Here is a 14,284-nt window from a genome sequence, read left to right as displayed (position 1 = left end):
CCTAAATAAGGACACCAATCCCACAATGAGGTCACTACCCTCATGACCTCCCAAAGGCTCCACCTCCTTATACCATTACCTTAGGGGTTGAGGCTTCAACATATGAATTTGGGGAAAGCAGCATATACTCAGTATATACAAGTTGTTGAGCATGAAATGACAGATATGTTCTCTGGGATCTGTCTTGGGGAGTTCCCTGTTCTGCAGTGTTTTGTGTTTGGACCATGGATGCTTGTGGGGAGGGATGCAGAGTGGGCTCTGCTATTTTGGCTTCATTGTCTTGATCTTCTGGCACCAAGACACGGTGTGTGTGACTGGAAGGGCCTTAATGTCCCCAAAGCAAAATCTGCTGCTTGAATGTTAATACGCACTGGTTGAATTACTGTAATTCAGTGACACTGTGTTGTGTTTCTTGACTAGAATTATAATGAAACCCACTTAATTACAAATCCTCTGAAGCATTTATTTACTAACGTCATAGCCCTTTTGTGAAAACCTGAACATTTTAGCAAAGTCTTACAAAAGCCTTCTTTCTGTTCACATGTCTATATCTAACTTAGTTTTACACATCTCTCTCTGTAAGCTGAATATGGAACACTGTATATACTGAGTAACTTAGATTACTTGGTCCTTTGTTAAATAAGCCCTGATTTTAAAATGAGGGGTCTGGAGGAGAGGTTCTAATACTGATTGTGAGCCTGGTGCGTTCTGGCCATGTGGCTGTCTCATATATTGTCTCAGTCCTCGTGAGAGCTCCATGAAAATAGGCATTTTCATTCCATTTTATAGAGAAAGAAATTGAAGTTAGGTGTTTCCCATGGGCCTGCAGGTGGTCATTGACAAAGTAGGGATTTGGACCCATGTTGGTCCCATTTCAAAAGCTTGCCATTTACTCAGTATGGGCCATCTTTACTCTTGGTTTCACTGGGCCCACAGGGAGTATGGTTGTGTGGAAAGTCGGTCCCACATTCATAAAGCTCTGACTGCTGAGCGTGAAGATGGCTGGGCATTTGCTTTGTGTTAGAATGTGTCTTCTTGGGGACAGCAGTTGTGGGGGAAAAGCTCATTTGTGCTGAACTTTAAAGCTCCCTTCTGCTCTTTGTTTGAGGAGTTGTATAGTAATGGGCATTGAATAATTAGCCAGTTTCTTTTTTTCGGTCCTCTGATGATTACTGATCATATTGACCTTAAATATAATTTCTTCCTTTTTTTCCCCCATGAATGATATAGTCTATTCCAATAATTCTTTTTCACTTTGGAGGGGAGGTACAGATGTAGAAAACTATACTTTCATTTACTTCATCCTTTCTTTCTTCTTCTCTTTATCAATATTTGTGTTTACTGTCACTTCAAAGAGGTCAAATATTCCTTTGGAAGCAGCCCAACCTGTTTTTTTTTTTTTTCGAGAGGGCCTCTCTCATATTTATTGATCAAATGGTTGTTAACAACAATAAAATTCTGTATAGGGGACTCAATGCACAATCATTAATCCACCCCAAGCCTAATTCTCGTCAGTCTCCAATTTTTTGAAGCATAATGAACAAGTTCTTACATGGTGAACAAATTCTTACATAGTGAATAAGCCCAACCTGTTTTTGCATTTGGGAAAAGGAACTGTGAAGCTTTCTCTTCCTGTCTGTCGATGAATTTTGATACTCAACTAAAAATTGCATCTCACCTTTGGAAAATTCTCCATGGCCTAGCTCTACCTCATTCTCTGACTTCCCCCACCCACCTGCTCTGTTCTCAGTATTTGGCCTGCCTTCCTCTGTCCTTCCCTCCCACCCACCTGCCCCTGCAGCTCCTCCCAGTTGGTGGTCGGTCTTGGGCTTAGAGCCACTCCATCCCTCTGGAATCTCTCTCCCAAGTCCAGCGGTTGATCATGGCCTTGTTTCAGCTCTTGCCTAAACGCAGTCCTGCATAATCTTGCAAGAGCCTTTCTCTCCTTTCACACTTTATTTACTTCAGTGCAAGGTCTAGGAGCATTTAAAAAATCTGTACGACTTTAACATTTTAAGTTTGATTTTTTCCTTGGGTTCCAGTGCCTTATTCTCTTTGAGAAAATGTTCTTTATTTAGATTCAAAGTATGTTATACTTCATTGGATAATGGTTCCTAATAACAAAATAAGGTATATACACATGGTAAGGATAATTCTCAAAAGTATTTCAATGTTGTCATTTTTAAATATCTTCAGTAGGAAGATTAAATAGTAGGTCCTTGAGATGGTGGTGATCTTCATGCAAGTAGCCCTTTTACTAGGAAAGTATCTGAGCTCTTTTAATAAATGTATCCTAGGGGCCCACCAGATGGCCAGCCCTTCCACACTTTTTTTTTATTCTCACAGGATACAAGGTGAGGGGGACAGAAGGGGCTCCAGCCAGTGCTCTGCTTCCTGAATGCTGTGTCCTGGTAGGGAGCACATTTCACCTTTTCCTAATCCCCATACAGGGGTAAAATCAGCCCTGTTTGGACATGCATCATTTGATCTCACCACAACCCTTTGAAGTTGGGTTTATCGTCCCATTGCTAGCCCAGAAAGGCTGGATGACCTGTGGAACACCTCACTGCTCATAAGAGAGAGGAAGGCTTTAGAGCCAGATTTATTGATTCCAGTCCAACGTGCTTTTCTTTTCACCACCACTCAATCTCCCTTTCCTAGAACCTGGCCTAGGGTGAGCAAACCCTCTTGAAATGAGGATGTTGTAGATAATAGCAATTTCAAGTTATGAAAATTAAATCTTTCAAAACCATGTTCCAGTGTTATCACAGCCTTTCAAGTTATTGTTCTTCTCTGAAGTAACTCTAATGATGAGTTTTTAGGTGACAGAAATGATAAGCCGTGGTAGCTTAGTGGTAAGTTTTGAACTGTTATTCCTGCTCATATATTTATAAGCAGATCTAAAAGCAGCCATAGTTACAGCTTAAATTTGAGTTCCAGGACAGTGCCATAGTTTTACCTCAAAATTGAGGTTTGAAGTCTGAAGATATGTGCTTTCAACCAGGTAAAGATTTAGAAAATTACACTATCTTGTAATCTGTTAATTCTTAACAATTACTTTAAAATTTAGATGTTTTCATACCACCGCTTGTAATATTTTTGTGTTGTACAAGTTTTAACGTGGATATTCGTGGAGTAATTGTAATGATTCTTGAATAACCTTACTTTCTGAGGTATCGCGCCAATGCAGATATGAGGATAAGAAGGGTTGATGAGTTCTTTTCACGTACTACCCAACCTTCTAAGAACTATGGTCAGTGTACAGGTGACTTGGGGCTGGAAGTAGCTCTGTTTTTCTCTTTTCTGTCTAGTTTGCATAAGTCCTGTAAGAGGAGGTTCGGACTGGGGTGAGCATTTCTGAAGATGCTGATACAAGGAAGGGGGTAGAGACAAAAAGAGATGGGTAGGAGTGTATCTGCTCAGACATGGTCCTGACACAGACATGAGACATGAGAAAGAGTATTTGAGATTGGCTTTATTGTGCAGTAATTTGCATTTCCTAAATCAAGTAGTGTAACCTGTTGTATCAGCATATATTGAACATGAAACCCTGGACCTGGCAGAAACCGTAGAAGTCATCTGCTTCATATCCTGGGGATTCCTGAGAGATGGTCCCCCAGCTTCTCCCAGTGAAGACATCAGCATCTCCCATAATTGAGGAGCATTAACTGTTGAAAAGTCTCTGACTTAATGAGTTAAATCCTCTCTTCCTGTGATTTGCAGGCTTTATTCCTGCCTATCATGTGATAAGTTTAACATACCTGAACTCTGCCATCATGGTGTCGCAGTCTTATTATCTTTACTTTCTTCAGTTGATACTGACAGGACCTGGTTGCTACAACCTTCATTGCTCTGTTTGCATTGCCCTAGGTAGGTCATGCATTTGGGGAACCCTAGCAGGTGGGCTTATATAGTTTCCCCAGTCTGCAGCCCAGGGTTGAAGGAGCTTTCTGTGGAGCTATAGCACATTGCTCGCTTGACAGGCTAGATTTTACTTTCTGACTTGAAATGGCTCAATACCGGGTTGTAAATTTAGCACATCTCTCCTGGACTGCTTATGCGTAAGACCCACCTTGAGATGAGAGACAGGCTTTCTCTGAAAATGTGGTGAATGAGTCACATAGATGAAATTCCATTTACGTTTTTAAGTTACAAAAACCCTCCCCAATCTGGGCATCAAAATGTAGTGAGGCAGAGTCTGTGTTCACGTGATTCGTCTCATGGAGAAGCAGAATCCACCCATCTGAGAGGAGGACATTCTGATGCCGACCTCATCCTATTCTGTGCGGTTCTCTCCACTGTGGCCTTTGGTGTGGAGGACAGAAGATCCTCTTCTGCCTTCTTCTCCAGGTGTTTCCCGCACCTGGGTTAAGACCTAGTGGTGTTGGCTGGTTTTGTGTGTGAGAGCCCTGCATGTGGCCCCAGAAAACCTCTCAGGTGGAGTTTCTGGCTGGAGCCTCTTCATCATTAAATGACTAACGGGCATACATAAAACTCTGTGCCTTGTTATAAGCCTCACTCCATCCCTTGGCAGCCTCTTCTTATACTGTGCAGACCCAGTTTTGAGAAAAGCATAGTTTTGTGGTACCACCTACCCCATCATTTATTTAATCGATTTGGATGGCTTGCGCTGCCCTTGGCTGCAGACCTGCAAAAACAAAGCCATTGGATAAAGCAGCCTGAATCCTGTAATGAAAACCTTGTACCTTTTTTGAGGCCTGGTAGGGAGACGTGATTTACTTCTGCCCTACCAAATAAAACATTCTAGGAATCCGAGGTGAAAATTGGGGTTTAACTGCTACTAAAATTTTGAGCATATAAAATCAGCAAGGGTTGAGAGTTTTGTTTGATTAAGAGCAGACCCGAAGGAGTCTGGTACAAGAATGATCTACATACGATGTGCTCCGGTGTCTTATATAAACCCCATCGATAAAGCTAGAAATAAACATTTAGCATACTCTGGCAGCAGACCGCAGTGGGGGAGACCTCCATGTTCCTAACATGATCATTTTGTTTCCATCTCACGTCTGGAACATTGTTCGCTCTCGCCTCATCATGTTTCAGATGTAAGCCTGTGTGATGAGCCTGAAGGAGTCTGGGAGCTCCCTGAATCCTGCTTGTGTGTGGTTTCCTTTCTCTCAGGTTCTCATTTGCTCATGTGTTCATTCTCTCTCTCCCTGCCCTTCTCTGTCCCTCCCTAATGTATACTGTTTGGGGAGAGCTCATGACATCCTGTCGGAATCATTTAAAACCATAAAAACCTAAGGACTTCAAAGCCATGATGTAACTAACATGTCATTAACCACGCTGGGCCTTCCCTGCTTTGTGTTACAATTCTGACGTGCAGTCCCTGACAGCCTCTACTCGAATGCCGCATGCCTGGACCCAGAAAGTAGTACTGTCCCTGGAGGCCTGCCAGCGCCTACTACCTGCTGTCCTTCCGTGAGTCACCACCTGCCCGGACTTCCTGGCACGGTGTTCTCCTCACTAGCCTAGGCGCGCTTACTAATCACTGTTCACAGAGCCCCAACATGCCTGGATGAACCACAGATAGGTGGTTTCTTAGTTTCTTAGACCGATGGTTCCTTCCTTCAATTTATTGAGCATTTGCACTGCATATTGGAATATAATGATAAGTAAGATATATATGCATTTAATTAAAAGGCATAGCAGAGGCAGCGGAACTGTGTAGAAAGGGTTGTGGAGTGAAGAGGAGGAACTCCCTGAAACTGATGCTGGTAGAGGCCTCGTGGTGACCGGCCTTTGGAGCTGAGGCTCACGGGATAAGGGGTTTCTCCAAGCAAAGGGAAAAGGGCTCGTGTTCCAGGGAGAGGAAGTAGCTTTTGGAAAAAGACATGTTTGCTCAGAAAAAGAAATTGCTGCAGTGTGCCTGGAGGCTACCAGTAGAGAGGCGGAGGGGGACAGAGAAAGTCAGAAAGCCTGTGAAAGGGATAGGAAGGGCCTTGTGTATCGTGCTGGGCAGTTTGCAGTCTCCAGACAGTGGGAGTCACTGAAGGTTCTTCATCAGTAGAGTAGTGTGATCAGATAGATTCCTCTTTGGAAAGATGATTATGGAAACTGGAGGAGTTTGTAAGGGTTGAGGCAGAGGAAGGAGAGTGACCCCTTAGATGTGGGGTCTGGGCATAGCGTACAGAACACTGACAGTGGCCCTCCTCATATTGCTGGCCTAGGGATTAGTTCACAGAATAGGATCTGTTTTCCTAAACCCTGCCAGGACCCTTGAATCAGTCTACCTTCAGGTCCCTATTTCTCAGGCTCTTCTGACCTCCTGTGCTTCCTGCATCGGGTGATGAGATGGGTCTTTACATTTGAGTGGCCCCAGGAGCCTCTAAGCCTCGCTCTTCCGCCTGCTGCCCTTGCTTAAGCCTGCGAGCACCTTCCTAGCTTAGCTGACCTCCCTGAGGCAGACCACTTGGCTGCCTGGAATCTTCATCTCTGCCAGAGCTAGTCTGGCACAGCCCTTAATCATTTCTTGTACTGTCCTCTCCTGTCCTGTCCCCGCCTAGGCCTTTGGTTACCAGAACCCCAAAAGCCTCTTGTAGATGGACCCTGGGCCACGTTCTCAGTGTTTACACACACACCATGCTCTTAGAGCTCTGGGTCCTGATGAGCCACAGCAGCGATTTCAGCAGACAATAAAAACTCAAATTGAAAAAGGTTATACTGATCTTTGAAATTTTGAGTTTCTAATTAAGGAAAAAAGCAAGATATTGGCTACTTAAATTTTATGAAGTGCTCTGAATGATGACAGATTTTTCATTAGATTCTAAAAATACCAAGAAACCCTTGGAAATACGCGTGTTCATTTTAGTGTCATTGATTCTGTTCTGGTGTGTTTTTTTTGTAAGTTTGAGTTTTTTTCCCTTCTCTAATTGTGTGGATAGCAAGGGAACTCTTGTAATGTGTCTGTGAAGCTCAGCAGTGCTTGAGCACCAGGCATCATGCACTCTATTAACCTCGGATCTCACGTCTCATCATTGCAGTGTGGCAAAGCGCTCCCTGGCCTTTCAAAGCAGGAGGACTGCTGTGGAACCGTGGGTACCTCCTGGGGTTTCAACAAATGCCAGAAATGCCCCAAGAAGCCGTGTAAGTGCCATTTGATCCTTCCTGTGCTGGCTAATGTAGTGTATCTGTTTCCTCATGATCACTGTTTTAACGGTGAGACAACGTTAGACTTTCAAAGAGCTCTGAATTCTAGAACATACTGCTCTACTTTGCATTTCCAGAAACCTTACAAGACTGAGGAAGCTTTCCTACTGATTCTGTTTTTTAATCAGCAGATACCAGTTGTCTTCTCCAGTTGGATCACTTACTTTAAAAACAGTCTGTTTAGAGTTTATTTTACCTCAGATGAAAAGAAAATAAGATATCTTTATAAAAGATACTTAAATGTTTCAGAACCTGTAAGAAGTCAGTGCAATTGTCATTTCTTTGATTAAATTCCTTAAATGGAATTTTTACTGATAGCCATGACTTCGGTTGTAGTTTTTGTTGTATCCCGTTTTCAAATGTCACTAAAAAAAGCTAAGAGGGAAATGATTGGCTGCCGATAGGTCAAAGAGAAATTTATGATCATTGGCCATGGTACTTTCCCTTTTGCTTCTTAGTCATTGCTGTGTATTGTCACAGTTCCTCAGTGACATGAATCTGTTTTGACGCCCACTTGCTTTGATGAGACTATAAAACTTGTGTTTCAGAACCTGTTGACTGAATAAATCCAGTTTATATCTTTCTGTGACTTTCATTTTTGAACGTAGCACTGACTCTGGGTAATCAATTTCTAATAAATATTTTGTAGAAAGGCAGAAGGAATTTGTTTTAAGTTGAATTTTTAATGTTTATTCATCATATTTTTGCCAAGAAAATAAGTCATGTTTTTTCCTTTGCCTTGTATGACTGAAGAGTGTTATGGTGGTTTTTTATACTTTCTGCTGCAAGGAATTTCTCATTTGCTTCCACTGGATGACTTTTATTTATCCTTCCTAAACATCTGTTGATTGATTGACTGCCTCCACTGCCTTGTGACCCTCTCTGTTTAACTGCGATCTGCCATCTTTCAATCACTCCTCCATGTGCCTGTCTTATATACGCTTATTTTATCATCACAATCATTTGTTTTAAATAATTTGTTTCTCATTCGAACTTCCTTGTCTCTCAAACTTACATGTTCTCTAAGTCTTTTGATGCCTAAAATTTCACTTATTTTGTTGACAGTGCTTCTCTCTTCTTTTACAGGACCCATTTGTAGAAACTTCCACTGTAGTTTGTGGTAATTAATGAAGTTTTTCATTTAGGAAAAAAAAGCCACATGAATGAGGACATTCAATAGTAATACTGAGAGACTATCCCCAGTGGACTTCCTGTGCTGATCTGATCTGATCACTAGTGTGGACCCCCAGCAAAGGGGTCCAGTGTGAGAGTCCCTCCTCACCGCAAGTCCATTTGCCTAAAATTATTGTGGCTACCTAACCCAGGGGATACCTAGGAGACAGCTGGTGTGATCTCACGAGCATGGACTTTGGAGTTAGGGAGACCTGAGTTTGGCGTCCTGCTCAGTCATTGGCTGTTGAATCTTACGGATCATGAAACAAGAGTCTGTATGTAAAATGTTAAAAAAGCATTGCTTTTTTCATTTCTTTTTTTTTAAACTGCTTCTCCTTCATTTACTGTCTAAGTTTGTAGGAATATTGCAGAAGGTGACATGCTCCCTACCACTAGGTCTAAGGACTGAAGAAAGAGAAGTCCAGACCTTACAACTTCACTTTGGGGCTAAGTTTATGTTCTCTAACAGTTTACCCATCGTACCCCTTTTCTCTTTCATATCTCCCCTTCTGTGTGTATCTTTTGCTTAGCTGCTTCGCTTTCCTTTTTTTCCAAATTCCAAAGTTGAAGACAGGGATGGGCGTCAGGGGTAAAGGAAATGATAGTGTCTTGTTTGTTTTGTTTTTAAATCCCTGGCTTCTATTCTTGACCATTTGTCATTTTTATCTAGAATCGCACTGTCTGAGGACAAATGCACTGCTTTATGTAGTTTTCTTAGCTCTCTGTTTTGACATTGATAATGATCTGAGTAGAATGTGAAAGTAGAAAGTTATCACTTTTAAGTAGACGCTGATGAAAATAAATTCATATGTTGGCTTCTTTAATGTAGAAAACTGAGGAGATTGAGTCCACTTCGGGAAGGGCCATGTGGGTTATGAAGGAAGTAAACTGTTAACATCTTGACATTTACTCTTATTTGTGCTGTCCTCTGTGACTCACTCCCAAGAAACACTCAGGGTCACATTCCTCCTGTGTCATTTAAAAACTTTCCTTTCCTTGGTTGCTACTACTCTTTAAAAGCCTTATTCGTTCTGGAAGAGAGCAGACTTTCCCTGGCTTTAAAGGCTATGGTCTTGTGTTCCCTGCGTTTTTTCACTCAAAGTCGTTCAAAATGCAATTTTCAAATGGCTTTTATTTAATGTTTGAAGTTTTTGTTTAGCTACATACAGAAAGACCTTTCATTGTTGATCAATGTTTTACTGTGCAAACCCAATTTCAAATCTGAAAATGACTTCATTAAATAGTCTGTAATCTATTAAAAATAGATTTAGCATGAACGAATCACTCGTCCTTGAAAAGTTTTTAGAAGAAAATTAGCATTGCCTCTTAAGCCAAGAAAGACTTTAAAATATAATCTGGTCAGGCTCTCTGCCTTGAATGGCTGTTAATGACTTGAAACGTTTTAAACAAAGTATTTTCCCTCTTTTGCCTTGGGACAATTCGCAGAGAGGGATCCCACCATCTCTGTGGGCAGTCTCTTTCAGAGTGTCTTCTCTGTATGGAACATGCCTAGACGTGCCTCCAAGGAGCGGAGTGGGGTGATTCCCCACATGCCAACCTCTCCCTTCTTTAGCTCAACTATTCTGACTTATGCACTTGACCCATTATCAGGCATTCAAAAAGATGTGAAGAGAGGGGAAATAGGCAAAGAAAGGAAGTGAAGGAGGAGAGGCACCTTACTAGTAAAAATTCACCCTGTTCTGTTAGTGGTAAGAAGAAAGAATATGTGTTAGGGGCAAAATAATTTTATTTTCCAAGAGAAAATTTCCTTTACTTTCTACTGTCCTTTCTTACTCCTTGTTCAGGTCTTTTTAGTGGTCGAACCATCCATCTGTTTTGATGATAGCCCATTTGCTATAAGAATACCTTGTTTGCAGAAAATGACAATGACATACTCATCAGTGGTTGCTTGCTATTGTCAGCCACTCTGGTAGGCATTTTGCATAAATTATCTCTAAACTCCATAACAACCCTGACGTGCTCAGTAGACGTGAATACTCCCATTGTACTGAATTGCCACTTACAACCTAGAGGACAAGTCTCCCAGGGTTGCAGAACTGTTGGTAGGCAGGGCTGGATTTGAACCTAGGTCTGCTTGGCCCCTGAATTTAAGCTGTGTCTCTATGCCAAGAAGTCTCTTGGGCCTCACTTTACAGTGTCAAAGATTTAGTGAATAGGGTTTTATTGATAAAGGTGACTGCAACATTTGTGTTGCTGGTGAGTTTTCTGAGTAATGAACTGTATGACTGATCACAGCAGCCCAGAAGCTCCTAGCCTCTTCTCATCACCTCCAATTCTTCCCTGGTTCATAGTAGTAAGAAATCAGCTTATAACTAGAATACCTGAGCCTGTAATTAAGGTGAACATATAATTTGTTGTCTAACTTGGGCCACTTTTGAGAGTGAAATGGAGTGCTATTAGTGAACTTTGCTGGGACCATGGGCACAACCCAGGACCATCCCAGGCAGACTGGCAGGTATTGTCACACTGCCTATGGTAAGAATATTCAAATGCCTGTAGCAAATCACTGGGAAGGAGTAGAGCCTTGGTAACATAAATAATGAAACACTAATTGGAAGAAGATATAAAACAGTGGTGTGATTCTTTTAATTAACATAATCAAGATTACTAACAGCGAATTGGGACTGTATTGCACAATAAGACATACACTGAAAACACAGGATAATGTGAAGGAAGTTGATATACATTGAATTTAGTACCTTAAGCATGACTAAGATAGACCATAGATGCCTTAATGTCCTTTGGTTATCACATATAGTAGCATATAGTAGTTTGGGGTTGAAAGAATAAACTAAGCATTTAACAAAGACTTATTTCTTCCTTACAGCTTATCATGGGTATAATCAAATGATGGAATGTCTGCAAGGTTATAAGCGGGTTAACAACACTTATTGTCAAGGTAAGGTTAACTGAACTTATTGTTATGGACTCAGCTGTTTTGGCTTTTTAGAAACCTGAGTTGTGTTACCACAATGTGCTCGTTAGCCTAGCATGTGAAGGTCACAGGGTGAACCACCTTCTGCTCAGTCCATTTAGCTGTAAGGGAATAGAGAGATTTAGTATATGGCTGCTAGAATGGCTTCACTACCTTTTAAACTTTTTTCCCTTCTATTAATTTGTGATGAAACCTTCAGGAGATTGGATTCCGTTATGGAGATGGGAGCACACCGCAGTCTCCGTGCTGGTCACCACTTACCACATGAGCCCACACGTGTTCCTAGCGATACTGTTTCTTTACTGACATGTGGCTGAGCAGGAGAGTTCCCTTCCTTCTTTCACCAGAATATTGCTGGCCACCTGGAAGTATTCATGTATTAAATATCAAGAGTGAACACACGCTTCCTAGGCAATGTGGCTAAATGCGAAATGTCCTGAGGGCTTTTGCTCAACCTGTTCTGAATCGTATAGCAGAGTGCTTTGAGCAGTTGGGAACCTCGAAGGTCACCTTAGCGCCAAGTCTACACGTCATGAGTGAGGAGAGATCATTTCAGCACAGTGTCTATGCTTAATGAATGAGGACATTCAGCCCTGGACTGGTTAAGTGACTTGCCTGTGACTAAATAGAGCTGAGGTGGTAACTCAGACTTCCCAGTGCATAGTTAATTACCCACGTATGATATCAAATCTCTGTTTCAGTTTCTTTGTGGGATGCCCACTTAACGCCCCTAATTTCCATTTACTTGTCTAGGAGGAAGGTGTTATTGGTAATTTGAAAATACATGTACATTGAAATAAATAGAGTCTCCAGGACTCATACTGAGCCAAAATCAATGTCAAGAACACAATACATATCTTCTGACTTGTGGCCTGGGGCTCTGTGTCCTTGACCAGTATGTGTTTATAGCATAGAGTAGATGAAGGTCATGTTACAAAATATAGATTAATCCCTATGAACATGGTTCATGTCCAAGGAATATCTTAATTACCTGAGAGTTTTCTCAACTCAGTTGTTCCAACCCATATCTGTGTAACTTCTATGATTTCTAGAGCTTTTGTGGACTTAAAATGTTTTCTTTTGAAATGCCCAGAGGTATGCCATGTCTATCAAACAGGTTCTCCTTAAAATATTCTCAGCGTATATGAAAGATGTTAGGAAAGTTAAAATTCACCACTCAAGGACAGGGCGCCTGTGACACTTTTTGAGGAACATCTACAAACTTTAGTAACATGGGATTAATCAACACTATTTGGGAATTGGTAGAATTTAAGATATCACTAAAAGAGTGTATTAAATGGATGGAAGAATGGATTCAATTGAAGAATGAATAGGTTAAATGTATGAATAGATGGCTAAGTGTATATTCAGTAGTGTAAATAAAATTATTGTTTCATAGATTTAGAAAAAAATCTGTATGAAAAGCCCTGGTCCATTTTAAGGATACATAAGTAGAAGCAGAATGATCAGGGCATTGGAAGTAATAGCCTTGTACCTGCCAGTCAGACTGAATTTGGGGTTCGGTGTTCAATATGCCTTGTCTTTTGGCTAATATGGTCAACTAAGCTGAAGGGCCTGGAAATATGAGGGTGTTCAGCCTGGAGAAGCGCAGACTAAAGAGAAATATAAGGGCCGCTTTATAAATGCCTTCAAATATTAGTAAACATGCCTTTAAATGTTTGATTAACTGTCTCACAAAACAAGGAGGCATATTTACAACTACTGTAAGCAAACTCTGTGTAGATTAGAGTTCCTCAACACTGCACTGAAACACTTTGGAAGGACTGAGCTTCCTACACATGGAGGTGATGCAACAGCTACTTACTATTGGCCAGGGATACTACAGAGCCCTTCTGTCCTGTGCAGGGCCTAAGGTTAGATGACTACGTACATTCCGATCCTCTGATGCTCTCGTTGCTCTGTTGCCTGGGATAGAGGTTGTGCATGAGAAGAAAGAAATGGCATTGTGGTCTGCCACAGACGTTTTAGCCCCTGGACACATAGTGTCCTGAAGTGTCCCTTGTGATGAGGGTTATCTGCTTCCTTCATTAGTCTGTAGACAAAGGAGTATCCTGATTGCTCCTTCACCATTCTGATCCCACATGGCTACTTGTTAGATACTCTCCAGGATGTCAGAAGCTGCTAATTTCTCAGAATGTCAAATGATGAAGAGTATACATGTTTTCTTGGGGTGGAGTGGGGTGGGATTTGGACATTATTAGTCCCAGTTAGAAACTGAGGCAGAACAAGTAGCCTCCCTAAGGTCACACAGATAATAAGAGGCCCCTCCAGGACTGAACTCCCAAACCACCTGCATTTCTGTGTGCAACATGGGCCTCCTTAGGATACCGATTTTATTTACATCTGTAAAGTGTTACTGATGTAGATACCAGCTATATAGAACAGAAGATATGCCATCTACTGTAAGATCTAGTAGAAATCAAAGTAATTAATATTGTTTTGGTTTTGTGTAATAAGAAAGGATGCTTATCTAATATAATCCTTCTATAGTGCAAGGTTCTTAACAAAATTTGTATTCATAAAAATACCTTTGTAGAAGTGGAAGTGAAAATTTGCAGGTAATCACTTGCTATCTCATTTAATAAAATAGAATGAAGAGTCCTTTAAATAACTATTGAAGTTTTTTTTATATTTTCCCCTCTTGGAATGGCTGGTATGGAGTGACTTATAGCAAGTTTTGTTCATACTGAACATATCAAATGGTTCCACCTCAGTCATTTGCACTGATGGTCAGTAACACCTAATCCTGGCTTCTATTTATCTCAGGAGATTATTAGCAAAACAGCGTTACACTTTTTGGCATGGATTCTGAAGTTGAAGTATCACAGCAAATTCCATTTAATGGTGCCTCAAGAAGTATTGCTCAATTACACTACAGAGAAGATTGACTCATAAAATAATATGATTTCATTCAGCATAATCTATGAAAATTGCTTTTGAGAGAAGGGCTTAGTTTCACTCCCT

At 41.2% G+C, this 14,284-nt stretch overlaps 1 protein-coding gene across 7 annotated transcripts in view; it reads left to right on the top strand.

Annotated features, from left to right (window-relative positions):
- The window catches only part of LTBP1 (latent transforming growth factor beta binding protein 1), a 367,875-nt gene that overhangs the window by 205,379 nt on the left and 148,212 nt on the right, over positions 1-14,284 (top strand). For all 7 annotated transcript variants that reach the window (XM_057497285.1, XM_036931602.2, XM_036931601.2 and 4 more), the window contains 2 exons: positions 7,005-7,107; positions 11,192-11,263. In XM_057497285.1, coding sequence (XP_057353268.1) covers positions 7,005-7,107; positions 11,192-11,263 — 175 coding nt within the window. The remainder of the gene's footprint in view (positions 1-7,004; positions 7,108-11,191; positions 11,264-14,284) is intronic.

This window comes from Manis pentadactyla, chromosome 2 (assembly GCF_030020395.1).
Source record: "Manis pentadactyla isolate mManPen7 chromosome 2, mManPen7.hap1, whole genome shotgun sequence".
Taxonomy (NCBI): Eukaryota; Metazoa; Chordata; class Mammalia; order Pholidota; family Manidae; genus Manis; species Manis pentadactyla.
The sequence above is the reverse complement of the archived record's forward strand: the minus strand, read 5'-3'. Positions and strand labels throughout refer to the sequence as shown.